At 42.3% G+C, this 26633-nt stretch overlaps 1 protein-coding gene across 5 annotated transcripts in view; it reads left to right on the top strand.

The window, feature by feature from the left end:
• The window catches only part of OFD1 (OFD1 centriole and centriolar satellite protein), a 182972-nt gene that overhangs the window by 104423 nt on the left and 51916 nt on the right, over positions 1-26633 (top strand). For all 5 annotated transcript variants that reach the window (XM_033947862.1, XM_033947866.1, XM_033947863.1 and 2 more), the window contains 2 exons: positions 8600-8700; positions 22873-22992. In XM_033947862.1, the coding sequence (XP_033803753.1) occupies positions 8600-8700; positions 22873-22992 (221 nt within the window). The remainder of the gene's footprint in view (positions 1-8599; positions 8701-22872; positions 22993-26633) is intronic.

Raw genomic sequence — 26633 nt, 5'->3', positions numbered from 1 at the left:
TAGGAACTTATCCATCTTGTCTTGAATCCTTGAAGGGTGCTTTCCCCTATAACAGCCTCCGGAAGAGCGTTCCAGATCGATCTATAGAGGTAAAAATGGTGGTACTGTTTCTAAAATTATGCCAGTTTGTAAAGGGATCTGCACTTTCAGCAATGCTTTTTAATCTTTATTTGGTGTCATTGAGCTTTGTGTTTAGGGAGCTAAATATTAGCTATAGATTTTATGCAGATGATATTGAGATTTTCTTTCCTGTGTCTGATTGGAAGAATGAATTGAAAGATTAGTATTTTATTTGATAATGGTAGATATCTGGATGCAGTGTCAGAAGTTGGTGTTGAACCTCTCTAAAACTGAATTGTTATTGGGAAAAGTGGAAGATAGAACTGAGGTTGATACTTTGACAATCCCAGTTAAGAAAAAAAAATAATCTTGGGTACCTGGTTGGACTCAACCAATAAGAGAACAGGTTTTGGCTATTGTTAAATCCTCTTTTTTCCAAATGCAACGTCTAAGTAGGTTAAAACCAAAGTTCTCAGGGTATGATTTTAGAATTTCAGAGATTAGACTACAGTAATGCCTTATATTTAGGGATAATATCTTCTAGATGTAGGGCACTGCAAGTGGTACAAAAAGGTACAGCGCAATTAGTTTGTGGTAGTGGTAAATTTGAACATGTTACTCACCTTTTGAAGCAACTGCATTGGTTGCCTGTTTACAATACAATTTGTAATTAAGGTGTTGATATTGACATATCAAGTGGTCCATCATGGGATACCATGGTCTTTATCTCAAGTTATGCCATGGTATTGTCTACTGAGATCTGAAATGATGATGTATTTATCAATAGATAGCTCTAGCTTGTCTGCGATGTTCTTTGGTCATATGTTTAAAGACAATAGACTGTTTTCAGTCCAATTCTTTATATGTGAAGTTGCAAACCATTGGACCCCTGAGGAAGGCGTGTTCGCCGAAACACGGACCGTGTAGGGTCCGGTTGGATTTTTATCACAGTATTTTTTATCATTGTACCTTTTTTAATTGAATTTTCATGGTTTTATATGTCAGTGTTTTATAAATTATCTCCAGAACATCTGTATCCACAGTTTTTGTTTTTATAAAATAGGCTCATACACTGATCCTCAGTAATGCACAAATTTACACTGCTCCTAAGATGTAAATATGCACATGACTTCAGCCCCAGTTCCACCCAAACACCACAGCAATACCGTATAAGAATGGAGCACAGTCTTGCAGTGTGCCCACATTTTACATGCATAGACCTTTGCACAAGAAAATTACCTTTCCCCTTCTAAAACATACTTTAAACAGAAAATGTCTTAATAAAATTGCCCCCTTTGTGTCTGCGAGGAAAACTTCTTAGTCTCACAGGACCCTGAGTATGTTAAAGAAGCCAATTTAAACTAGTAAACTAAGAAGACGTAAACTGAAAGCTATACAACAATGTGAAGGTCTTTCTTTTGCATAACTTGTATTTTACCATCAGAGAAATGCCTTAATGAAACAGTTAAACATGATTAGAAAAAAACTGGCTTGTGATGAATTGCTGAGGCAGGGTCACATAGCACTGTACAGTAGCAGTGTATAATTCTTGGTGGGAAAAAATGGACCATCCATACAATTGGCCTTATAACAAAGACACATTTCTCCTCTCCCAGCAGCTTCAAACATAGACAGCGGTAACATGAGCTGCACATGACCAAAGACTGAAGAAAAATTCAGTCTTTTTTAATAAAAAGCTGCTTGTATCTGAGTATCATTTAAATAACGATGTTTGGCATCCGGAGACCTTAGAAGAGCAATAACAATATCTGTCAGCATCTCTTAAATGCCTTGTAGTTGTCTAATGATGATCAAACAAAGATAACCTTTTATTGTAAAGACTGAAGCTTTCTTCAACCATGTGTACTTCTTGTTTTCTTACTGGACTCATGTTTTGGGGGTTTGTGTGAATGAGGCTGTGTGGATGTGCTTTCTTGGACTTGGTAGAGGTCATAGGGCAAGCGGAGGCAGAAAACCACAAAGCTTCAGAAGGTTATTCTTCATTGTTTTATTTTTCTCTATAAAGGATCTACAGTGTTCCATTACCTTGTCCACTACCTGCTGTATATTTGACTGAAAATGGAATTTTAAAAATATCTACATATGAGTTCAAAGAAGCGTGGGATGAACACAGAAGATTTAGAATCAGAAAATAATATTAAAGATTGAACTAGGCCAGTTACTGGGCAGACTTGTACGGTCTGTGTCTGTGCATGGCCGTTTGGAGGAGGATGGGCAGGGGAGGGCTTCAATGGCTGGGATGGTGTAGATGGGCTGGAGTAAGTCTTAACAGAGATTTCGGCAGTTGGAACCCAAGCACAGTACCGGGAAAAGCTTTGGATTCTCGCCCAGAAATAGCTAAGAAGAAAAAAAAAAAATTTAAATTGAATCAGGTTGGGCAGACTGGATGGACCATTCGGGTCTTTATCTGCCGTCATCTACTATGTTTATGTTACTATATAGAACTTTTCCTTTCTCACGTATCTGTCTTCTTAGTCCTGCATCCCAGGTGCTGTGTTGCCTCCTGTGTCTGTCATTCTGGTCCTGCAGCCCATTTTTTCCTTGTTGTACAGATTACTAACAGCAGGTCTCTGTCCTCTCTGAATTCTTCCTCTGCTTTCTGATCACTCGGGGTTAGATTCAGAAAAATTTGCTTTAAAAAATGATGGGCCGCTGTTGCAACCATTATTGTAGCGATTTAACAACGCTCATCAATTGAGGTTGGTGGAGAGTAGCGAAGGTTCGCTGCCAAGAAACGCAAAACTCAACACCCCCTCTGGAAGCAGGAGAAATGCCCACTCCCTACCCCCGTCAAGCAACGCACCCCCCAACACTCCCTGGCAGCAGTACAGATGTCCACTCCTGCCGCCAAGCAACCTCAACCACCCCGTGCCTCCAACGACCCCCTTACCTTACTTTCAGTGGCTGGCCGGAGGGATGCCTACTCCCTCCAGCCTTTAGGCCTGCCTCTTTAAAATGGCAGGCCTTCACTTCCCTAGTGCATCCTGTAATGCACCGGGGAAGGGCCTGAGGCTCTGATTGGCCCAGGTTGTACGGGCCCTTCCTATTGGAGGGACCTTAGGCATCTGGGCCAATCAGAGCCTTAGTCCCCTAACACTAAATCACTCACATTGGGGAGAAAGGTGTATTTTGTCTCACTTATCTACTGGAAAAGAGCTTATCAGGATGAGTACATAATCTCCTTTTACTTGGCACTGTTGCTCTCGTTCAAATCAAGTTATTTAAACTTATAATTGATGTTAATTGGAGTTAATTGAAAGTTAGGCATCTAACTTGGTAGGCGCATAGCACAAAGTGGTATGCACCTTCTTCAATGCATGTAGCTGAAAGTTGTCATGCTTAGGGGTAGATCGTGGGCATTTTTTTGAGTTGTGCACAACTTAGGCAAAGGCATATAGGCTAAGCAAAGACCCTGACATAAATAGGGTGTGCCTAATAGTTGGGATGCCTAGCAACACATAGTGGCATTTAGGTAGCGCTAAGCGCAATTCTATACAGTGCGCATAACACTTATAGAATCGCACTTAGCGCCATACTAGTTGGAACAGATTTCTTTTAGGCAACATATATAGAATCTGTCCCTTTGTGTCTAATATAAAAAAAACCAATAAGAATGTAGCAATAAAAATTTTTTTTTTAAGACCAGTAAATGATATTGGGACTGGTTAAGTACAGACCATTTTGGCCTGGATTCTGTAACCGGCACCTATGTTGGCAGCTGCCTTAAAAGCAGTCGCTGATTACATGTCAATCAATTGACAACGTTGGTTACAGAGTTGCACCCTATTAGTGGTTGATTAAAAGTGCACCATGAGTCTTTATCCTGGGCAAAAAAAATATATCAACATGGTTGACCATTTAGTCACCTCTTTCCCAAAGGATTCCAGTAGTCCAGTCAAATCTGGGCTATCAACAAGTCTCTCAGTCCTGCCCATCTACCATCAACCCACTAGCGAGACTATATCCCCCTAATTCTATACAATACACCAAAGGTTAGGCACCAAAATTGAAATTATATGTGAAAACAAGGGTAAACAGTAGTTACATGCATAAGTGTGCTTACAGAAAACACCTAAGGTTGTTCATAAGTGCTACATAACTGCAAGGAGGGCCTGCATGTGGATGAATCATGGGTGGATTGCATATTTACATGCAAAACTTACATAATACTACTTTCACCATTATTGTTTAATATCTATTTGGCCCCATTATTAACATTATGTCAATCCATAGGCTTCACAGTATATGCCTATGCAGATGATTTCCAACTTCTTCACACCCTTGATCCTAATAGTGTGCAGGACATAACAGAAATTAATTATAAGTTAGCAAAAATTCATGAATGGTTAAACAACAATCAACTTTCCTTAAGTATCAATAAAACCACAACTGTGCTCTTTTCAGGGAAAGAAGGAGTTCAACTTACAAGTCCAATTATAGTTGATAATAAACCCCTCAATCAGACCACTAAAACCAAAATCTTGGGGGTCTTAATAGATAACAATCTCACTTTCCGAGAACATATCAGTGCAATGGTCAAAAACTGTTTTTACAGATTAAGAATGATCCGTTCACTTGCTCCCCTTCTTGATTCATTTTCTCTTAACACACTGATCCACTCGTTAGTTATCTCAAAATTAGATTATTGTAACTCCTTATTAAAAGGGGTTTACCAAAAAGATATAAGGCGTCTTCAACTTGTTCAAAATACTGCAATAAAGATTATTTCAGGTTCAAAAAAGTTCGATCACGTCACACCTTTATTACAAAGTGCTCATTGGTTGCCAATATCTTACAGGATTACTTACAAAATAGCTCTTTTAGTCTTTAAGACATTAAAATCTAATACTCCGGCTTTCATAGATAGGCTCTTGACTCCATACAGTTCATCCAGAGCTCTCAGATCAGCTTCACAATGTACTTTAAATGTTCCCTCTTTAAAAGTTATCGGAACCCGCCGTGCTTCCATTTTTTCTGTTACGGCACCAATGTTATGGAACTCTCTTCCTTTATATTTAAGATTAGAACAAGACTTACAAATATTTAATAAGAACCTAAAGTGTCTTCTTTTTAAAGAAGCCTTTAATTGACAGATTATAAATTCTCTTTCTTCTTGACCTTTTTCGGTCTATCATTTTATCCCCTTATCTCCCTAACATGTTTCCCTTTTATGTAATCTTTTAACAAATATTGTATTTCTTCCCCACCTTCCCATTGTTATCAGTTGTCTTCCTGTTCAATGTTGTTACCCAGTATGTTTAGAAGAATAGTAATTGTATAAGTGAGTCCATTTTAAACTCTATTTTATTTATGTAAAACGCTCTGAAATTGGAAAAGCGTTTAATCAAACAATTTAATAAACTTGAAACTTGAGCGACTACTTAGGAAGCTGCGGGGTGGAAGGGGACGTATACAGATGGATTAAACACTGGTTGGCAGGCAGAAAACAAAGGGTTGGGGTGAAGGGCCAATACTCGGACTGGCGGAGGGTCACGAGCGGTGTTCCGCAGGGGTCGGTGCTCGGACCGCTGCTGTTCAATGTATTTATAAACGACCTGGAAACGGGGACGAAGTGTGAAGTTCTAAAATTTGCGGATGACACCAAACTCTGCAGCAGGGTTAGAACCGCGGAGGAATGCGAAGACCTACAAAGGGACCTAAACAAACTGGAAGAGTGGGCAAATGTGATTTAATATAGAGAAATGCAAGGTCATGCATATAGGGAAAAAGAACCCAATGTTCAGCTACAAAATGGGGGATCGGTGCTAGGGAAAAGCAACCTTGAAAAGGACTTGGGTGTGCTGGTGGATACAACAATGAAATCAACGGCACAATGTGCAGCAGCCTCAAAGAAAGCAAATAGAATGTTGGGTATTATTAAGAAGGGTATCACAACCAGGACAAAGGAAGTCATCATGCTGCTGTATCGGGCGATGGTGCGCCCGCACCTGGAGTACTGTATCCAGTATTGGTCACCGTACCTCAAGAAGGACATGGCGATGCTTGAGAGGGTCCAGAGAAGAGCGACAAAAATGATAAAAGGTATGGAAAACCTTTCATATGCAGACAGGTTAGAAAGGCTGGGGCTCTTCTCCCTGGAAAAGCGGAGACGTGATAGTGACTTTCAAGATCATGAAAGGCATCGAGAAGGTAGACAAGGACAGATTCTTCAGACTATTGGGGACCACAAGTACAAGGGGGCACTTGGAGAAGTTGAAAGGGGACAGGTTTAGAACCAATGCTAGGAAGTTGTTTTTCACTCAGAGGGTGGTGGACACCTGGAACGCGCTGCTGGAGGTTGTGATAGGACAGAGTACACTACGGAGTTTTAAAGAAGGATTGGATAAATTCCTGAAAGATAGGGGGATTGAGGTATACAGATAGAGATAGAGATGGGATATAGAAAGAGTATAGATAGAGACCAAGGGGGATTTATGGGTTCAGACAAAGATCACCGTACAGGTCATGGGCCTGATGGGCCACCGCGGATGCGGACTGCTGGCCGCGATGGACCTCTGGTCTGACCCAGCAGAGGAAACTTCTTATGTTCTTAAGTACCAACATTCACATCCACTACAGACATGGTTCATGCCTAAATTTAGGTATGAACAAGTCACTGCCTTGTTACCACTCAATCAATTCCAAAATGCATACAGGTATACAACTACATTCAGCTGGATCTTCAGAATATCAACACTGTAGCGTAACTCAAGCTGTTGGGAGGCTTTTTTTCTATTAGGCAGATATTTTGCATGTGTAATACATGCAAAATAACTGTGCAATAAAAAAAACAACAACAACCCAGCAGAAGCCCTGACAGCAGTGACAGGAGGCTGCTTCCATGTCACTAATGTCAGGGCTCTGCGCATGTCTCAATCGCTCACTGAGTGATTGAGTGGGTGGGTTTGCATGCGGCAGCGAAAAGGGCGAACAGAATGCTAGGAATGATAAAGAAGGGGATCACGAACAGATCGGAGAAGGTTATCATCCCGCTGTACCGGGCCATGGTGCGCCCTCACCTGGAGTACTGCGTCCAGTACTAGTCACCGTGCATAAAGAAGGACACGGTACTACTTGAAAGGGTCCAGAGCAGAGCGACTAAAATGGTTAAGGGGCTGGAGGAGTTGCCGTACAGCAAGAGATTAGAGAAACTGGGTCTCTTCTCCCTCAAAAAGAGGAGATTGAGAGGGGACATGATCGAAACATTCAAGATACTGAAGGGAATAATAGACTTAGTAGATAAAGACAGACTGTTCACCCTCTCCAAGGAAAGGAGAATGAGAGGGCACTCTCTAAAGTTGAAATGGGATAGATTCCGTACGAACGTAAGGAAGTTCTTCTTCACCCAGAGAGTGGTAGAAAACTGGAACACTCTTCTGGACTCTGTCATAGGGAAAAACACCCTCCAGGGATTCAAGACAAAGTTAGTCAAGTTCCTGCTCAACTGGAAAGTACGCAGGTAAGCCTGGACTCATTTAGAGCACTAGTCTTTGACCTAGGGGCCGCCGCGTGAGCGGACTGCTGGGCATAATGGATCACTGGTCTGACCCAGCAGCGGCAATTCTTATGTTCTTATGTAATTGCAGTTGGAAAATCGATCAGAGAATTGGCTAACAGCGATTGAGTCAGTATTGTTAGTGAATCTAGCCCAAAGTCCTGGCAGGTAGACAGAAATAACCCACTGGTCCCGAAGTAAAGAGTGGATTTACAAGAAAGAAGATTAGCAAAGAACCTAATCTTTCGTTGAACAAGCTATACACCAAATCAAAGTTATTTTTGATGAAATTATATGACTAAATAAATAGAAAATCTGTTTTATAAAGTGCAGTAAATTCTGTATATTATTACTACAATAGCTTATCTTTCATTGTTAAAAATTGTGATCCCTGATAAGCCCTGGAAACGTAACTATATCCCAAAAGCTTTAATTAACTTTCCTGTTGAGAACATGCACAATTTTGGTTATGTACCCAAATTGCATATACAATTTAATTGAATAACAAGCTAATTATTTGCATTTTAACAAGCAGTTATTGGTATTAATTAAAATTAAGGGTTACTTGTATAGGCTTAAGTGCGAGTCAAAAAAAGGAGTCCTGCAAATGGGCAGTGAATAGACAGATCAGGGCAGCCCTTTAAATTACTTGCATAATTACAGAATTAGGGTCTCTATGCCAAAATGAAGGCACAAGCATTTGCACCATGTTTTAATTGGCAATGGCCACTCCAAAATTTAGTTGCATTTCCCAGGCATAAGCACTATTCTAAGTTTAAGCACAGCTTATAGAATAGTCATTTTTGGGGGCGCTGAATTTTTAGGCACCATATATAGAATTTAGCCCTTATGCATAAATATATTGTAGCAGTAGCCAACAGCAGGTGATGTTCTGATGCATCGGTTTTATTTTACTTGCACGCTTGTCTCTTTCATAAGAAAATTAGAAGCAGATCATTATTATATAAGTTTTGCATGCCTGCATTTATGATTGTCACACTGCTTTAATGCATTTCTCCACAGTCCTCAGCAGCCTCCAGCCTTTTCTGCTGATTTCAGTGATTCTTCAAAACCACAGAAGCTGCTGTTTGAAGATCTTGAAGAGTCAGATTCTTCTTTACATAGTAAGCTATGAGATATGTACTTTCTAATACATCCGCTAATGTGGTATTCATGAGAAACAGTGATGGTTTCTATTTTACCTATTCTGTGGAAATACAGTGATGTGAAAAAGTTTCTTCCCCTCTCATGATCTTCTTGGTAACACATTAATGTCACACTGTATGGTTTCTGATCTTAAACAAAATGTAATCTGTATTAGACAAAGGAAACTTGAGTAAACACAATTTTTTAAATTACTTAATTTATTTAAGGAACAAAGGGCTCCTTTTACAAAGGCACGCTAGCGGTTTTAGGGTGTGCTAAAATACCCCGCGCGCTAGCCGCTACCGCCTCCTTTTAAGCAGGTGGTAATTTTTCAGCTAGAATGCGTTAATTTTGTGCGTGCGCTAAAAATGCTAGCGCACCTTAATAAAAGGAGCCTAAAGTTATCTAGCACTCACATTGCCCATGTGAAAAAGTAACTACTGTCAGTTTTGTTCGTGGCCCCCCCAATGTATGGTAGTAGGAGTTAAAGAGAAAGGCGTACTGACAAACGCTGGTCCCAGATTCAGTTCCCTCACAGATGACTCACTAGGAACTAGAATAAAGAAGGCACAGCCAGAGGTGATTGCATAAAGAATATATTATAGAAATAGGCTTACAGAAAAGCAATATTTATAAGCATTACAATTAAGCATTACAATTAAGCAGAGAGCAAAGCAGTCTTCCTGCCTTACAGAGTCCAGAAGGAAGTGTGAAGTTTCAGGGAAAGGCAGAGAGAGAAAGAGAGCCAAGACCCCTCTCCTCCACAGATTGATAGCTAGATTGATAGCTAGATTGATAGAGCAGAGAGGAGGCTTTTATACCTTGGCTGAATATAGAAACCTGTATGCCCCAGTATCTTTCTGTTTAGAACTTGCAAACTGTTTGAAACAATGGTTAATTTAATTGATAAAGGAGGGTGTAATACTTGCAGGCATGGTGATGGGATTAGTCTCTGGCTTCTTTGTTCCATGCACCTGGACCCATTGTCCTAAGCACCCTCTTAATCAGACATTAACACCTTTTAGCTAGCTATGATTCAATCAGGGCTATCAGGGATACTTAAAACATATCAATCAGGGCTACTTGAAACCATCTTCCTGCCCTCAGGGTCTATCTGCATTCCCATGCCAGAGTCAGATTGATATAATTTCCCATAGACCTCACTGACATAAGTAATGCCAACTAAAAATGCTGAATGGTAGCGACAGCTAGGCTGACAACTACATCTTAAACTTAATAACTAGTTATATTCTACCTTTAGCAGCAGTAATCACAACCAAACACTTCTATAATTTGAGATCAGTCTTTCACATCGCTGTTGAAGAATCTTAGCCTACTCTTCTTGGCAGTACTTCCTTAATTCACACACATATGTAGGTTTTTGTACATGAACTGCTCATTTCAGCCACAGCATCTCTAATGGGTTCAAGTCAGGTCCTTGACTAAGCCAATCCAAAACTTTAATTTTGGTGTAGTGCAGAATGCTTGTTGCCTTCAATAATTATAGGTTTTCTAGTTCCTGCCACTGGCCTGTGATTCCCTGAACCCTCCCCCCACCTCCCTGAAGCATCATTTATAGAATATGGGCCTTAGTGCACTATTGATATGATGTACATTTTTTAAAATTTTAGCTATGATTTACATTTTTTTTAGCTCTGACCAAAATATTTAATTTTCCTTTGTTGTCTAGCATTGCTTTTTATCCCCTTGCCTATCCTGCAGTCCAGCATCTCTTCTTCTACTTCCATTTACCTTAACAGGCCTGGCTCTTCATAGGGTCATTTGGCAAAGGCAGCAATTCCCACATGCTGTCTGCAGCTGACTTGGAAGCCTTCCCCCTGCTGTGTCCTGTCCTCCCTGACACAACTTCCTATTTTGCCTTTGCATGCTATGATTAAGTGCAATTAATCATGCAATTAAAAGTTTTAATTGTTGCTTATCCCTAGTCTAAAACACATTAAAAAATTTAACTTGTGCCTTTTCAGTAGTAGCTCAGGGCTAGATTTACTAAAAGATACTACCATACATTAATGCATACTACCATACATTAATTAATGCTGTTTTAAAATCGACCAGGAATTGGCCAAAAGCAATTGAATCGCTATCTTTAGTGAATCCGTGCCAAAGTAGCTACATTTAGCCACTCCGCACGGAGAATTTTCACCCCCCCGCCAGGTCTGGAATTGTCCTCTCTGTGTGCAAGGGTGATCTACAGTATATTTATGAGAACAGTCAGTGCAGCAGCTGTTTCATTTTATTTTTTTATTTAGCTGCACTGGTAACTATGCTTTCAAAATCTTCCAAAACTTATTTTTCCCCTTAGACAGTAAATAGAATGAGCAACACAAGGGGAATCTTATAATGTTGTAATTTGTTCAAACCATCGACTGAATGATTGAAAAATACTTTTGAAAGGGTTGTAGCTTTGAAGTCTGTCATAAAACACTGAAATTTGAAAAACATGTCTCTTTTACGTGCATAATTAAGTTGCTGTTTCTCTTAACAAGACGCACTTAATCAAAAAGCAAAGCTATTCTTTGGTAAAGAATGTTGATGCATGGAAATGGATGGAAAATAAACAAAGCGGATGATAATGGAGTATTTCCTCTCACAAATTAGATTCGATTGTAGTTTTTACAGAGGTGTTAGGTATATGCAGACATATATTATCAACCGTCACAATTTTTAAAACATACAATCTAATATAGAAACCAGCTGTACAAAATGATTGGCGGTGCTAAATTAAACACAAATTACCCTCCCTGGCTGGGCGCCATTATGACTTTGTGGCTCCTAGGCACTTTAGCCTTTATGGTCCCCTCCTTTGGTGGCATTGAATATATGACTGGGCTTTAATTTGAATTGTTTGCATATTTTATTTGTATTTGATTTATATTTTATGTGTTTGCATTCTATGTATACTGTATTTTCAAGGCCAAAAAGCAAGACATGACAAGAAATAACTTCATTCTTATTCTTTCTGGTTTTAAAACAAATTAAAATATTTTCATGGCCTAGGCACTGTGCCTGTTGTGCTTAATGAATAAGTCTATCCTGATCCCTGGACACAGTGAAGGAGCTCGCTTATCAGCCACTGGCACCCACGGAGCAGGCTCCTCTGTAGTCTAATAATGTCATATGTCTGTGGTTTTACCAAGCTTACTTGGGCCTATAAATAGTTTGGAGGAATTTTTTTAATTTACTTTTGGAGGCAATTTGAAGGTTTAAATGTGTGTTTAAGTAACAATTTTAGAAAAGGTACTGCTTATACAAGCATATGTGTGCATCCAACATGTGTAGACCTGAAGAGAACAAGCTCTCAGTGTGGTTTGAACAGAACTTAAAACAGGAAAAATGGATTTCGTTTTGCAAAGAAGATAACATTCTTCAAAAATTTCACCCTTGCTATTTACAGTACACCTGTTCCCAGGCATTAGTAGCTGCTTATTTAGACCTGGAAAACAGTAAAGATCTATGATCTGTATTATACCAGGGAAGGTACCATGTGGCATATGTACCAGGGAAGGTACACATGCACAGAAAATGGCTTCTGCTCTTGCAAACTAACTGGACTGGTTTCAGGACTAGGGTAGTGGGTAAAGTCTAACTGAAAGCAAGAATTTGCCTAATTAGGTTAATCAGTAGGAAAAAGTATTAACAAGAACCAGTCTATATAAAAAGAAAAGAACAAGGGAAAGAATCCAGTTAATAAAAGCCAGAAGCAATTTTTACTTTGCTGCTTTTTCTGAAACCCAAAATTAAAAAGCATTTTTCCAAAACTCACTCAGTCCCTTTTTTTTTGTCAATCTTGAACTATGCAATTAATTTCAGTCATCAAGATGAGATTCATTTACTGCCGCTTATTCCTGTGCCAAAACCCATTCAGTCCATGGTATTTTAGTGATTTTGTGTTGAATACTATGCAAAACTCATTCGATCCAAAAATCGCTACCTGTCAGACAAAACTGACAAAAAACGGACCGAGTAAGTTTTGAAAAAGTGCTCTTCAATTAGGAATTAAGATAATTACACAATAGAGGAGGGATCAAGAAGGAATTACTGCTTCTCCACTGTAGACGTCCAAGCTGAGAAGGGATCTTGAAGAAGACAATCCACCCATATTTCCTAATCAAGGACTTTGCACAAACCAAGATACCATTTATTTACTCTGTGGCAAGACAGTAGGTGATGCTTACTGGGACCGCTTACTGGGACCGTTCCTGTTCAATATATTTATTAACGACCTAGAGGCGGGAACAAAATGTGAGGTTATTAAATTTGCGGATGACACTAAACTATACAGCAGGGTCAAAATCATGGAGGACTGCGAAGACCTCCAAAAAGATCTGACAACGCTGGAAGAGTGGGCCAAAAAGTGGCAAATGAGCTTCAACATAGGGAAATGCAAGGTCATGCATGTTGGGAAAAAGAACCCGATGTTCACTTACAAGATGGGGGGATCACCGCTAGGGGTGAGCAACCTTGAAAGAGACCTGGGAGTGATGGTGGACACAACATTGAAGGCGTCGGCGCAGTGCGCCACAGCCTCAAGGAAAGCGAACAAAATGTTGGGTATCATTAAGAAAGGTATAACAACCAGGACGAAGGAAGTCATCCTGCCACTGTATCGTGCAATGGTGCGCCCGCACCTGGAGTACTGTGTCCAGTACTGGTCGCCGTACCTCAAGAAAGACATGGCGGTACTTGAGAGAGTCCAGAGAAGAGCAACTAAGCTAATAAAGGGTATGGGGGACCTCTCATATACTGACAGACTGAAAAAGCTGGGGCTTTTCTCCCTGGAAAAGCAACGACTCAGGGGAGACATGATAGAAACCTTCAAGATCATGAAGGGCATAGAAAAAGTGGACAGGGACAGATTTTTCAAACTAAGGGGAACCACAAGTGCAAGGGGGCACTCGGAGAAATTGAAAGGGGAAAGGTTTAGAACAAACGCCAGGAAGTTCTTTTTCACCCAGAGGGTGGTGGATACATGGAACGCGCTGCCGGAGGATGTGATAGGCAGAAGTACGCTACAGGGCTTCAAAGAAGGTCTGGACAGGTACCTAGAGGACAAAGGGATTGAGGGGTACAGATAGGAGTAGAGGTAAGGTTATAGGGACAGGATTAGAGGTAAACTATAAAATTAGTCAGAGACCACTGTTCAGGCAGTGGGCCTGACAGGCCGCCGCGGGAGCAGACCGCTGGGCAAGATGGACCTCTGGTCTGCTTCAGCGGAGGCAACTTCTTATGTTCTTAAAGGAGATGGCACTTAATATACCGCTTTTATTGTGTGGTTACAATAAAAACGGTTTACAAGATTGCGAGTCATGGAATCGAGGGTGAAATACTCACGTGGATCAAAAATTGGCTGGAGCATAGGAAACAGAGAGTGGGGATAAATGGACAATACTCGGACTGGAAGAGTGTCACTAGTAGGGTGCCGCAGGGCTCGGTGCTTGGACCTGTGCTCTTCAACATCTTTATAAATGATCTGGAAATTGGTATGACGAGCGAGGTGATTAAATTTGCAGACGATTCAGAGTAGTGAAGACGCAGGAGGATTGCGATGATCTACAACGTGACATAAACATGCGTGATAAATGGGCTGCGACATGGTAAATGAGGTTCAACGTGGATAAGTGTAAGGTGATGCATGTCGGTAACAAAAATCTCATGCACGAATATACGATGTCCGGGGCTGTACTTGGAGAGACCTCCCAGGAAAGAGACTTTGGAGTTCTGATCGATATGTCGATGAAGCCGCCTATGCAATATGCGGCGGAGGCGAAAAGGGCGAACAGAATGCTAGGAATGATTAAAAAGGGGATCACGAACAGATCGGAGAGGGTTATCATGCTGCTGTACCGGGCCATGGTGCGCCCTAAACCTGGAATACTGCGTCCAGCACTGGTCACCATACATAAAGAAGGACACGGTACTACTTGAAAGGGTCCAGAGAAGAGTGACTAAAAAGGTTAAGGGGCTGGAGGAGTTGCCGTACAGTGAGAGATTGAAGAAACTGGGCCTCTTCTCCCTTGAAAAGAGGACACTGAGAGGGGACTTGATCGAAACATTCAAAATACTGAAGGGAATAGACTTAGTAGATAAAGACAGACTGTTGACCCTTTCCAAGGTAGGGAGAATGAGAGGGTACTCTCTAAAGTTGAAAGGAGATAGATTCCGTACAAACATAAGGAAATTCTTCTTCACCCAGAGAGTGGTGGAAAACTGGAACGCTCTTCCGGAATCTGTTATAGGGGAAAACACACTTCAGGGTTTCAAAATTAAGTTGGACAAGTTCTTGCTAAATTGGATTATCCCAGGACAAGCAGGCAGCATATTCTTGACTGATGGGTGACGGCACCGACGGAGCCCCGGTATGGACAATTTTAGAGTGATTGCGCTCTAAGAACTTAGAAAGTTATAGTTAGGCCGCACCGCGCGTGCGCGAGTGCCTTCCCGCCCAACGAAGGCGCGCGGTCCCCAGTTTCTTAGTTTCCACGGAGCTAAGAAGACGCGTGTTTCCAACGGCTGTTGGACTCTCTTTTTTCGCCTTCCCGCTCGCGTATTTTTTCCAGTGAATTTCTTCACGTTTTTATTGTTTTCTTATTTTCTTAAAAAAAAAAAAGAAAAAGTCTATTTTTTTTACTTTTTTTGGTCGGCCCCGGCGGGGCCTGTTGGCACCATCGAAGCCTCGGGCTTCGATTTTGCTACGGCTGTTTTTCCCTTCATGCCCCCTTCATCGGGTTTTAAAAAGTGTCAGCGCTGTGCAGGCCCTATTTCTTTATCCGACTCGCACAAGTGGTGCCTTCAGTGTTTGGGTCCGGACCATAGGGCAGAAACGTGCACCCGCTGTAGTTCTCTTCAAAAGAGAACTTTGAAGAATCGACAAATTCAACAGCGGATTCTTTTCGGTGCCGCTATGGAAGTCCCACCGGCATCGACTCCGGCAACTTCCTCTAAGAAGCCATCCCCTACTGTTCTTGGCCCGCCAGTCGAACAAGCAGTGAGCCAAGTCCTGCAGACTGTGCGCCGGCCCCGCAAACGCTCCGCTCCCATAGAAGTCACTGCCTCTTCATCGGCATCGACTTCACCTGAGCGTCGAGCTGCACCGCAGGTACCGAGCAAGAAAAAAGCGGTACCGGTGCCATCGGGACCGTCTCTGGATGAGCGTATAGCATCTATCCTTCAGGTCCAGCTTAAGGAGCAATTACAACACCTGCTCCCGGCTCTGCTAACTCCGAACCTTCCGGTGTCGGTTCCCACTGAGCCTACAGTACCGATCGTCGACCAGCCTATGTTGTCGACATCGACGTTATCGGCACCGCTTAAATCTGCCTCTTCCATCTCCATGCCTATTTTATCGGCAAAGCCAAAGTCTCTTCGACGTACGGCTCACTCGGCCTCTGATCCGGCACCGCTCTCTGACACCCGTCCCGCTTTACAGTCACCGGGTATGGTGTCGATGCATTCGGGCAAATCGGTACGCAAAACTAGGCATACCGAATCCTCTACTCCTCTGTCTCAGGGCCGCCTCCCATCGGTACGTGACCCTGATTTATGGGATGACTCCGATGATCCCCTCGGTACCGAGGAGGATTTTTCATCGGATGAGGCTGATCCATCAGTGCAGGATCCTGCTAGTAAGCCAGAGCACTCTTCCTTCACTAAATTTCTGAGGGAGATGTCAGACACCCTTTCTCTCCTCTTGGAGTCTGATTCTAAAAAGTCAAAAGCATTCCTAGAGGCTTTGGACTTTGACCAACCTCCCAAAGAATTTTTAAAGTTACCCCTTCATGATATATTAAGGGAAACTTTCTACAAAAATCTGGAAACTCCTCTCACTATTCCAGGAGCTCCAAGGAAATTGGAATCGCTTTATAAAGTTATTCCTATTCCAGGGTTTGACAAACCTCAGCTTCCACATGAATCTTTGCTGATGGAGTCAACCCTAAAGAAATTGGCAGGCTCTAGTGTGTATGCCTCTGTCCCTCCTGGCAGAGAGGGCAAGGCCATGAACAAATTTGGTAAAGGACTTTACCAAAATGCTATGTTGGCCAACCGTTCAGGTAACTATGCGTTTCACTTCTCCTGTCAATCAGAACTGGTCAGATACCAGACGACTGGAGGAAAGCGAACATCACGCCAATCTTCAAAAAAGGATCGAGAGGAGAACCGGGCAACTATAGACCTGTGAGTCTTACGTCTGTCCCCGGCAAGATGATTGAATCACTGATCAAGGATAGCATAGTTCAGCACTTGGACACACACGACTTGATGAAACCCAGTCAACATGGATTCAGGAAAGGGAAATCGTGTTTGACGAATTTACTCCAATTCTTTGAGACCGTGAACAAGCAAATTGATAGTGGAAAGCCGGTGGACATAATATACTTGGACTTCCAGAAAGCATTTGACAAAGTTCCACATGAAAGACTTCTCAGGAAACTACAAAGCCATGGCATAGAGGGAGATATACAAAGATGGATAGGCAAATGGCTGGAAAATAGGAAGCAGAGAGTGGGCATAAATGGGAAGTTCTCCGACTGGGAGAAAGTGACTAGTGGTGTACCCCAGGGCTCGGTACTTGGGCCGATCCTTTTTAATATTTATATCAATGACCTGGAAAACGGAACATCCAGTGAGATCATCAAGTTTGCAGACGACACAAAACTCTGCCGGGAAATCAGATCGCAGGAGGACAGTGAGGAACTCCAGAGCGATTTGTGTCGGTTAGAAAACTGGGCGGAGAAATGGCAGATGAAGTTCAATGTGGAGAAATGCAAGGTAATGCATTTAGGCAGTAAAAATAAGGAATACGAGTACAGAATGTCAGGTGCAACTCTGGGAAAAAGTGAACAAGAAAGGGATCTGGGTGTACTGATAGATAGGACCCTGAAGCCGTCGGCACAATGCGCGGCAACGGCAAATAAGGCAAATAGAATGTTGGGCATGATAAAGAAAGGAATCTCGAGTAGATCGGAGAAAGTTATAATGCCGCTTTATAGGGCAATGGTCAGACCACACTTGGAATACTGCGTCCAACATTGGTCTCCCTACCTAAAGAAGGATATAAAACTGCTGGAGAGGGTGCAGAGGCGAGCAACTAAACTAGTGAAGGGTATGGAGAAACTGGAATATGAGGATCGACTTAAAACACTGGGATTGTTCTCCCTTGAGAAAAGGAGACTGCGTGGGGATATGATCGAGACCTTCAAAATACTGAAAGGAATCGACAAAATAGAGCAGAGAAGATTATTTACATTGTCCAATTTGACACGGACAAGAGGACATAAAATGAAGCTAAGGGGGGGCAAGTTCAGGACTAATATCAGGAAGTTCTGCTTCACACAGAGAGTGGTTGACATCTGGAATACTCTCCCAGGGGAGATTATTGCAGAATCGACAGTCCTAGGCTTCAAGGGCAAACTAGATGCATATCTCCTTGAGAGAGGCATATAGAGATATGGTTGGCTATAGGGTAAGCCAGGTGTATACCTGGCAGGGCCTCCGCGTGTGCGGATCACCGGACTTGATGGACCGAAGGTCTGATCCGGAGATGGCGCTTCTTATGTTCTTATGTTCTTATGTTTTACCTGAAACATCTTATCCAGCAGATGGCTACTTTTCAGAAATATATTCCTGACCGCAAGCTCTCTGCTTTTCAACAATGCACTGCCAGTCTCTTGCAGCTCAGGAAGTTTATGGTCCGTTCCATCTATGACACTTTTGAACTGACATACCGAGCTACTGCTATGTCTGTGGCGATGAGACGACTGGCATGGCTTCACGTCTCAGACCTTGATGTGAACCACCAGGACCACCTTGCCAATGCTCCCTGCCTGGGTGATGAGCTGTTTTGAGAATCTCTGGATACCACCACTCAGAAGCTTTCTGCTCATGAGACGAGGTGGGATACTTTATTGAAAAACAAAAAGAAACCCCCTCCTCCTCGTCGTATCAGAGGTGTTTTTCTGCTCGGCCTATTCAGCCTCATCCTCCTCAGCCTCGGAGGCAACAGCAACAACAGGCTCGTCAACAACAGCCACCTGCCATAAAGCCTGTTACTCAGCCTAAACCGACTCAGCCCTTTTGTCTCGCTTCTCCAGGGCATTGCCAGTCTTCCTCCCTCATGTCCTCTTCCACAGCCTATAGGAGGTCGACTAAACATTTTTCTGACTCGATGGGAAGTAATCACCACCGACCAGTGGGTGCTCTCTATCATAGCCTACGACTACTCCCTCAATTTTCAGACTCCTCCGCCGTTAGGCCTGCCAAAAGAGTCTGCTTCCAACAAGTCTCAGTCCCTCCTTCTCGCTCAAGAGGTTCAATCCCTCCTTCTTCTCAATGCCATCGAAGAAGTTCCTCAAGATCAGCGAGGTCAGGGATTTTACTCCTGGTACTTTCTAGTTCCCAAAAAGACTGGAGACCTCAGACCTATATTAGATCTAAGAGATCTCAACAAATGTTTGGTCAAGGAGAAGTTCAAAATGCTCTCTCTTGCCACCCTCTACCCTCTTCTCACTCAGGGTGACTGGCTATGCTTCCTCGATCTAAAAGAGGCTTACACACATATTCCTATCCATCTGACGTCCAGGCAATATCTGCGCTTTCTCATCAATCAAAATCATTATCAGTACAAGGTGCTACCCTTCGGTCTGGCCTCCTCTCCCAGGGTATTCACCAAGTGTCTGATTGTGGTAGCGGCCTATCTCCGCTCTCACAATTTTCAAGTCTTCCCTTACTTGGACGGCTGGCTGATCAAGGCTCATTCTCCTCAGGCGGTTCTGCTTGCCACCAACCAGACCATTCACTTCCTTCGACTGTTGGGTTTCGAAATCAATCTACCCAAGTCGCACCTCATTCCAACCCAGCGACTTCAATTCATTGGAGCCATTCTGGACGCTGTTCTGATGAGGGTGTTTCTTCCATCCGACCGCCTTCAGACTATCCTTCATCTCTGTCGGCAGGTGTTTCAACAGATTAACATTTCTGCGAATCACATGATGGTGCTCTTGGGGCACATGGCTTTGACAGTACATGTCACCCCCTTCGCACGTCTCCACCTGCGTACTCCTCAATGGACCCTAGCGACCCAGTGGTCACAAGCGACGGATCCTTGCTCACAACATATATCTGTGACCTCGTCTCTTCGACAGTCACTTCTTTGGTGGTTGACATCTTCAAATCTATCCAGAGTTCTACTGTTCCATCTACCTCCTCATCATTTCGTGATCACCACAGACGCATCCCCTTATGCCTGGGGAGCTCACTTGAACGAATTCCAAACTCAGGGGTTTTGGACTGCCCAGGAAAAGAAACACCACATCAATTTCCTGGAACTACGAGCGATGTTTTATGCCCTCAAGGCATTTCAACATCTTCTCTTTCCTCAAGTTCTACTCATTTGCACAGACAACCAAGTTGCAATGTACTACATCAACAAACAGGGAGGGACGGGCTCTCGCCTGTTGTGTCAGGAAGCCCAAAGGATTTGGTCTTGGGCGACAGTTCACCATTTATTCCTGAAAGCTGTCTACATTCAAGGGGAGCAGAATTCCTTAGCAGACAATCTCAGCAGAATTCTCCAACCTCACGAATGGACTCTTGACCCCTTGACTCTCCAGTCCATTTTCGCTCAATGGGGCACTCCTCAAGTGGACCTTTTTGCAGCTCCTCACAATTATCAGCTGCCCCTGTTTTGCTCCAGACTCTCCTCTCCTCACCGTCTGGCACCCGATGCATTTCTCCTGGATTGGACCAATCTCTTCCTATATGCATTTCCTCCTCTACCGCTCATGCTGCGGACATTGTTCAAGCTCAGGAGGGAACAAGCCACCATGATTCTCATCGCTCCACGGTGGCCCAGGCAACATTTGTTCTCCCTTCTACTTCAACTCAGTTCCAGGGAACCCATACTTCTTCCACTGTTTCCTTCTCTACTTACTCAGCATCAGCAGACCCTACTGCATCCCAACTTACAGTCTCTGCACCTGACAGCTTGGTATCTCTCGGGCTGACTTCAGCTCACTCACTCCTTTCTCAGCCTGTCCGTTCTATCATTGATGCTTCCAGGAAACCGGCCACGCTTCAGTGTTATCAACAGAAGTGGTCTCGGTTTTCTTCCTGGTGCCTCTTACATCACCATAATCCCATGTCTCTAGCAGTGGGACTGGTGTTGGACTATCTTCTTTCCTTGTCTGACTCTGGTCTTAAATCTACTTCTATCAGAGTTCATCTTAGTGCCATTGCTGCCTTTCATGAGCCAATTCATGGAAAACCCCTCTCGGCTCATCCTTTGGTTTCTAGGTTCATGAGGGGCCTTTTCAATGTGAAACCACCTCTCAAGCCTCCTCCTGTGGTCTGGGATCTCAATGTGGTTCTTTCTGCTTTAATGAAGCCTCCTTTTGAACCTTTGGCCACAGCGCATTTCAAATTTCTTACTTGGAAAGTGGTCTTCCTTATAGCTCTCACTTCTGCCAGGAGGGTCAGTGAGTTGCATGCACTAGTGGCCAATCCACCTTTCACTGTTTTTCACCATGATAAGGTGGTTCTCCGTACACATCCAAAGTTTCTCCCTAAGGTTATGTCTGATTTTCATCTTAATCAGTCCATTGTCCTACCTGTATTTTTTCCAAAGCCTCATTCTCATCCAGGTGAACAGGCTTTGCATACCTTGGACTGTAAACGTGCTTTGGCTTACTATCTTGAACGCACTAAACCTCACAGATCATCTCCTCAACTGTTTTTGTCCTTTGATCCTAACAAGTTGGGGCATCCTGTATCTAAACGCACTCTATCCAATTGGCTTGCTGCTTGCGTTTCATTCTGTTATGCTCAGTCGGGCCTGACACTGGAAGGTTCTGTCACGGGCCACAAGGTTAGAGCTATGGCAGCGTCTGTAGCTTTCCTCCGCTCCACTTCCATTGAGGAAATCTGCAAGGCTGCTACTTGGTCCTCAGTTCATACTTTTACATCTCACTATTGTCTGGATGCATTCTCCAGATGGGATGGACACTTCGGCCAATCTGTTTTACAAAATTTATTTTCCTAATGGCCAACCTTCCCTCCATCCCTCTTTTTGTTAGCTTGGAGGTCACCCATCAGTCAAGAATATGCTGCCTGCTTGTCCTGGGATAAAGCACAGTTACTTACCATAACAGGTGTTATCCAGGGACAACAGGCAGATATTCTTGCGTCCCTCCCACCTCCCCGGGTTGGCTTCTTAGCTGGCTTATACTAACTGGGGACCGCGCGCCTTCGTCGGGCGGGAAGGCACTCGCGCACACACGGTGCGGCCTAACTAGAACTTTCTAAGTTCTTAGAGTGCAATCACTCTAAAATTGTCCGTACCGGGGCTCTGTCGGTGCCGTCATCCATCAGTCAAGAATATCTGCCTGCTGTCCCTGGATAACACCTGTTACGGTAAGTAACTGTGCTATATATGCAGGTGAGGCTAGACTCATTTAGAGCACTGGTCTTTGACCTGAGGGCCATCGCGTGAGCAGACTACTGGGCAGGATGGACCACTGGTCTGACCCAGCAGCGGCAATTCTTATGTTCTTATATTTTAAATAGGTACTTATTTGCACCTGGGGCAATGAATGGTTAAGTGACTTGGCCAAAGTCACACGGAACTGCAGTGGGACTCAAACTCACAACCTGTCATTGTCATATCCTATATTGTCATAGGAAATCCCTAAAATGACTTACCTTTTCTTTCCAGAAAAAATCAGATGTGCTAGGGGGAGGGGGCAGTTTACAAAACTAATTGCACTGATATCACTCCACCAAAGGCTTGTTTCTAAGCCACAGTTTTGTGGCATCCTTCACATACATTAACTAGTATGTATAAGTCATTGTTGATTTGTTTAGTTGTGAAATATCTGCTAGATCTGGCTTGTCACATATGAACACTAATTCACTAGTCTCCATGCTTGTAGTAAAGAAGTCATCTACTCCAAGTAAACAATGAGTATAGTTTATTTGAACTGTCTTGTTTTTTAGCTTTACGGATACATTAGAGAAGCACAATTTAGAGAATTAGAGAAGTGCAATGGCTTTAGCTTGTGTGTTCCAAGCCTAGACATTCCGTACTGGCCAGCATGTATCATTTTTGAATAACGAAGCCTTTGTTCATTTGTCTCTAGATCAGGAGGGCATTTCAGAGCAGGCTGAAAATGATGTGCCACATCCATCAGGAGACATTATCAATTGGGGCCAAGTCACAGCCATTGTGCCAGTGATGGCCACTTCACAACAGGATTTAGGTGAGTTTTCAGCCCAGATACAAAATTGAAGGTTACCGTTACATTGCAAAGGGCATTTTCTCATAGTTACATGTTATTTAGAGAGATGGTGACACATTATGCCATTATATACTAAGAATTAAAGGGGAAATTCAAATTTTAAGCACCATTTTAGGCACTGATAAAATTTCAGAACCGAATTCCACGTTCAGTTTTGGGTATGAGGACTTATGCCAGCTGAAACCTGGGGCGTAAGTTGGGCACAGATCCTCACTATTGCGTGCATCTTTTGTGAACTCCCCTGACCCTTCCTGGACCACGTCCCCTTTTAAGTCAAGCGCAGTCCAATTTAGGCGCCCATATAGCCAGATTGGTGCCCAAGTTATAATAAGAGCTAATTAAGTGCTTGTTCCAATAATTTAATCATTGGAGCCCATTAACCCATTAACTAATTAGCTTAGGTGCTTATCTGGGATCCACATCCAAAATTGGAAGACACTGTGTGCTCACATTGGGGAAATTTTATAATGGGGCAATCATTTGAAATATCTAAAGTAGACAACATAGTAAAATAAGCTAGGACAGTGATTCCATGATCCCAAGTAGCACACACATTCTCCCACAAAGAAGCTGTAACTGTGTATATGCATTTTAAGCATGCACACATTATGTAAAATACATGCATACATCACAAATTAGTCCCTGTTCAAAATATGTGCCTGGAAATGCCTACAGAGAATTGTGATTGAAGACATTCGCAATATTGCTATGAAAGGCAAAGTTTTACTGATATGTGATTTCAATATGCTGGATATTGACAATGACTTTCCTGATGTGGTGTCATCTAGAAGTAGGGTGATGATGATGGATTCTGTACAGGGAGAACTGCTTCTGGCAGCTGTTACTGGAACTCGCATAGAATGGGGCCATACATCTGGGAGAGCATTTCTGTTATGGTGGGTGATGATCACATTGAACGGTGGGCTTCAATATTAGAATAGAAATTTTAAAATAAATATTAGGATCAATGAAAAAGGTGGATCACTCAATTGTTACATATAATGTAAATTCTAAAACAGAGGAGAAAAGACCTCAAAAAACCCCTGGAATATGATCAAACAGACCATAGCCAATTGGGGTTGGTTTTCATCACCGGTCAAAAACCCCTGTAGAGTGTTTTTATGTGATTTTAATTCTTTATCTAATATGTATTTTTCTAAAAAAAATTTTTAAATTTGCCACAAAACTTTATAATTTATCAAAAATTGTTATATCAGAATCTCTCTTCATTTCAATTGAGCATAATGAACCAGCAGCTCTAAATAAATTTCAAAATAAATCAAATATATAGCTTATAGATGTCAAGCACTTATCTTAGTGACCTGACGGAGGTCCCATCCGTTTCGCTCTAACGGGCTTCTTCGGGGGTAACAATAGAGCTTGGATAGTGCTGGTATGCCATAATTTGTCAAATTGCTCACATGTTCCGTGAGAACGCTAAATGCTCATAGTTCGTTTCATCGGGTCACTAAGATAAGTGCTTGACATCTATAAGCTATATATTTGATTTATTTTGAAATTTATTTAGAGCTGCTGGTTCATTATGCTCAATTGAAATGAAGAGAGATTCTGATATAACAATTTTTGATAAATTATAAAGTTTTGTGGCAAATTTAAAATTTTTTTTTAGAAAAATACATATTAGATAAAGAATTAAAATCACATAAAAACACTCTACAGGGGTTTTTGACCGGTGATGAAAACCAACCCCAATTGGCTATGGTCTGTTTGATCATATTCCAGGGGTTTTTTGAGGTCTTTTCTCCTCTGTTTTAGAATTTACATTATATGTAACAATTGAGTGATCCACCTTTTTCATTGATCTTTGTATCATTTCCTGGACACTTAAGTACGTTTCCATCCTATATTTCAGTTCATAAAATAAATATTAGGACATACATTGAAAAAGTTCATTCAAAAAAATTATTTTTTTCAGCTGGATGGGACTATCTAGGGGAAACATAAAAGCAGTGGACAAAACTTAAAGAAGAAATTATAAGGGCAACAAATATTCTTGTTATGAATATAAGTAAATGTAAGAGGAAAAGGAGACCACAGTAGTTCTTGAAACAAGTACACTCCTCCCTCCGTATTCACGGAAGGGTTAGGGGCAGAGCCGGCCCGCGAATAAAGAAAATTTGCGACTAACTTTTGCGACTAACCCACCCCCGGATCTTACCTGGTGGTCTAGTGGTGACGTGGGGCAGGAGCGATCTTTCTACACTCTTGCCCCGTGCAGAGCCCTTATCGAAAATGGCTACCGTGAGTTCCTGTTGTAGTCTCGTGAGACCTCGGGAATTTACGGCAGCCATTTTTTAATGAATGCTCTGCACTGGGCAGGAGTGTAGAAATATCGCTCCTGCCCCGCATCACCGCTAGGGGGCAGGAGTGTAGGAAGATCGCTCCTGCCACGCGTCACCACTGGACTACCAGGTAAGGTCTATGCATGAAGTTGCCACCGGAGCTGCATCCACGGCTGTGCTCCTGGGGCAGCTGCTCACCTCTGATTGCCCCCTCCTCCTCGCTCCGATCCAAGTCCCAGGGCTGGTTCTGGTTGATGCAGGCTGCCTCTGAGCAAGGGAGGGGGCAGGCCAAAAAACGTGATCACTAAAACTGAAAATAGGGAGTGTGAAGTGTAGCTGAAATAGAAAGAAAAAAAATTAGCCTTCATGGAAAGAGGAAAATGCTAAGAGACACTGGTAAAGTAGTCAGGAAAACAAAGATGCAAATAGAAGAAAAATAATGGAGCAAAATGGAGAGACAAGATTCCCCCTCCCCCAAATTATGTTAATGATAGGAGGAAGTGCAAAAGTGACATTATTGAAATCAAGGGTAAGAGTCCATGGTTACAATGGGATTTCAAAATAAAACGCTTTTGCCCTCATACTGTGTCATCTATGGATTGTTGAATTGAGAAGAAAGGTTGCATTTTTTTAAAAAATTCTTTATTCATTTATAATTTACAACAAGTGTACAATAAATAACAAACACGTAAGATACAGCATCACTTGAAAATCAGCAATCTTTCAACAAGAAAATTTAACCCTCCCCCTTCCCATATCACTTTTCCAACAAAATAGATATACCACATAAATATTTTTGTGTCATTATCTTTTCTTTGCAAGGTGATTGTCCTGCCTTCACTGATCCTATTACAAAATGTGTCTTTTCCCACAGTCACTTCAGTTTGCGTTCTTGGGGTTATTTTAAGACTCCAAACTTAGTTTCAATATACAGATTGGTCAAGTTGTGAGACGTTCTTTCTACAAATTACGCATGATTAGGTTCATATTTTCCCTTCTTCCCCCTCTGCTTTAAATATCCTTGTGCATTCTTTGATCAGCCAACTAATAGACTACTGTAATTCTCTTTATTTATTTATTTATTTTGTTTTCTATCCTGTTTTCCCCAAAGAGCTCAGAATGGGTATGTAGGACTATGACAAAAAGAAATATGCCGATTACAGTTAATCCAAAATACTGCTATTTGACTGATCCACAGTGTATCCAAGTTTGATCATATTACACCAACTCCAGTTAACACATACAAAATCCTTTTACTAACTTTTAAAGTTCTCTCATCTGGAGAACTGACCTATCTTG

The sequence above is a fragment of the Geotrypetes seraphini genome, chromosome 6 (genome assembly GCF_902459505.1).
Source record: "Geotrypetes seraphini chromosome 6, aGeoSer1.1, whole genome shotgun sequence".
NCBI lineage: Eukaryota > Metazoa > Chordata > Amphibia > Gymnophiona > Dermophiidae > Geotrypetes > Geotrypetes seraphini.
Note: the sequence above shows the minus strand (reverse complement) of the source record. Positions and strands in the feature narration are given on the sequence as shown.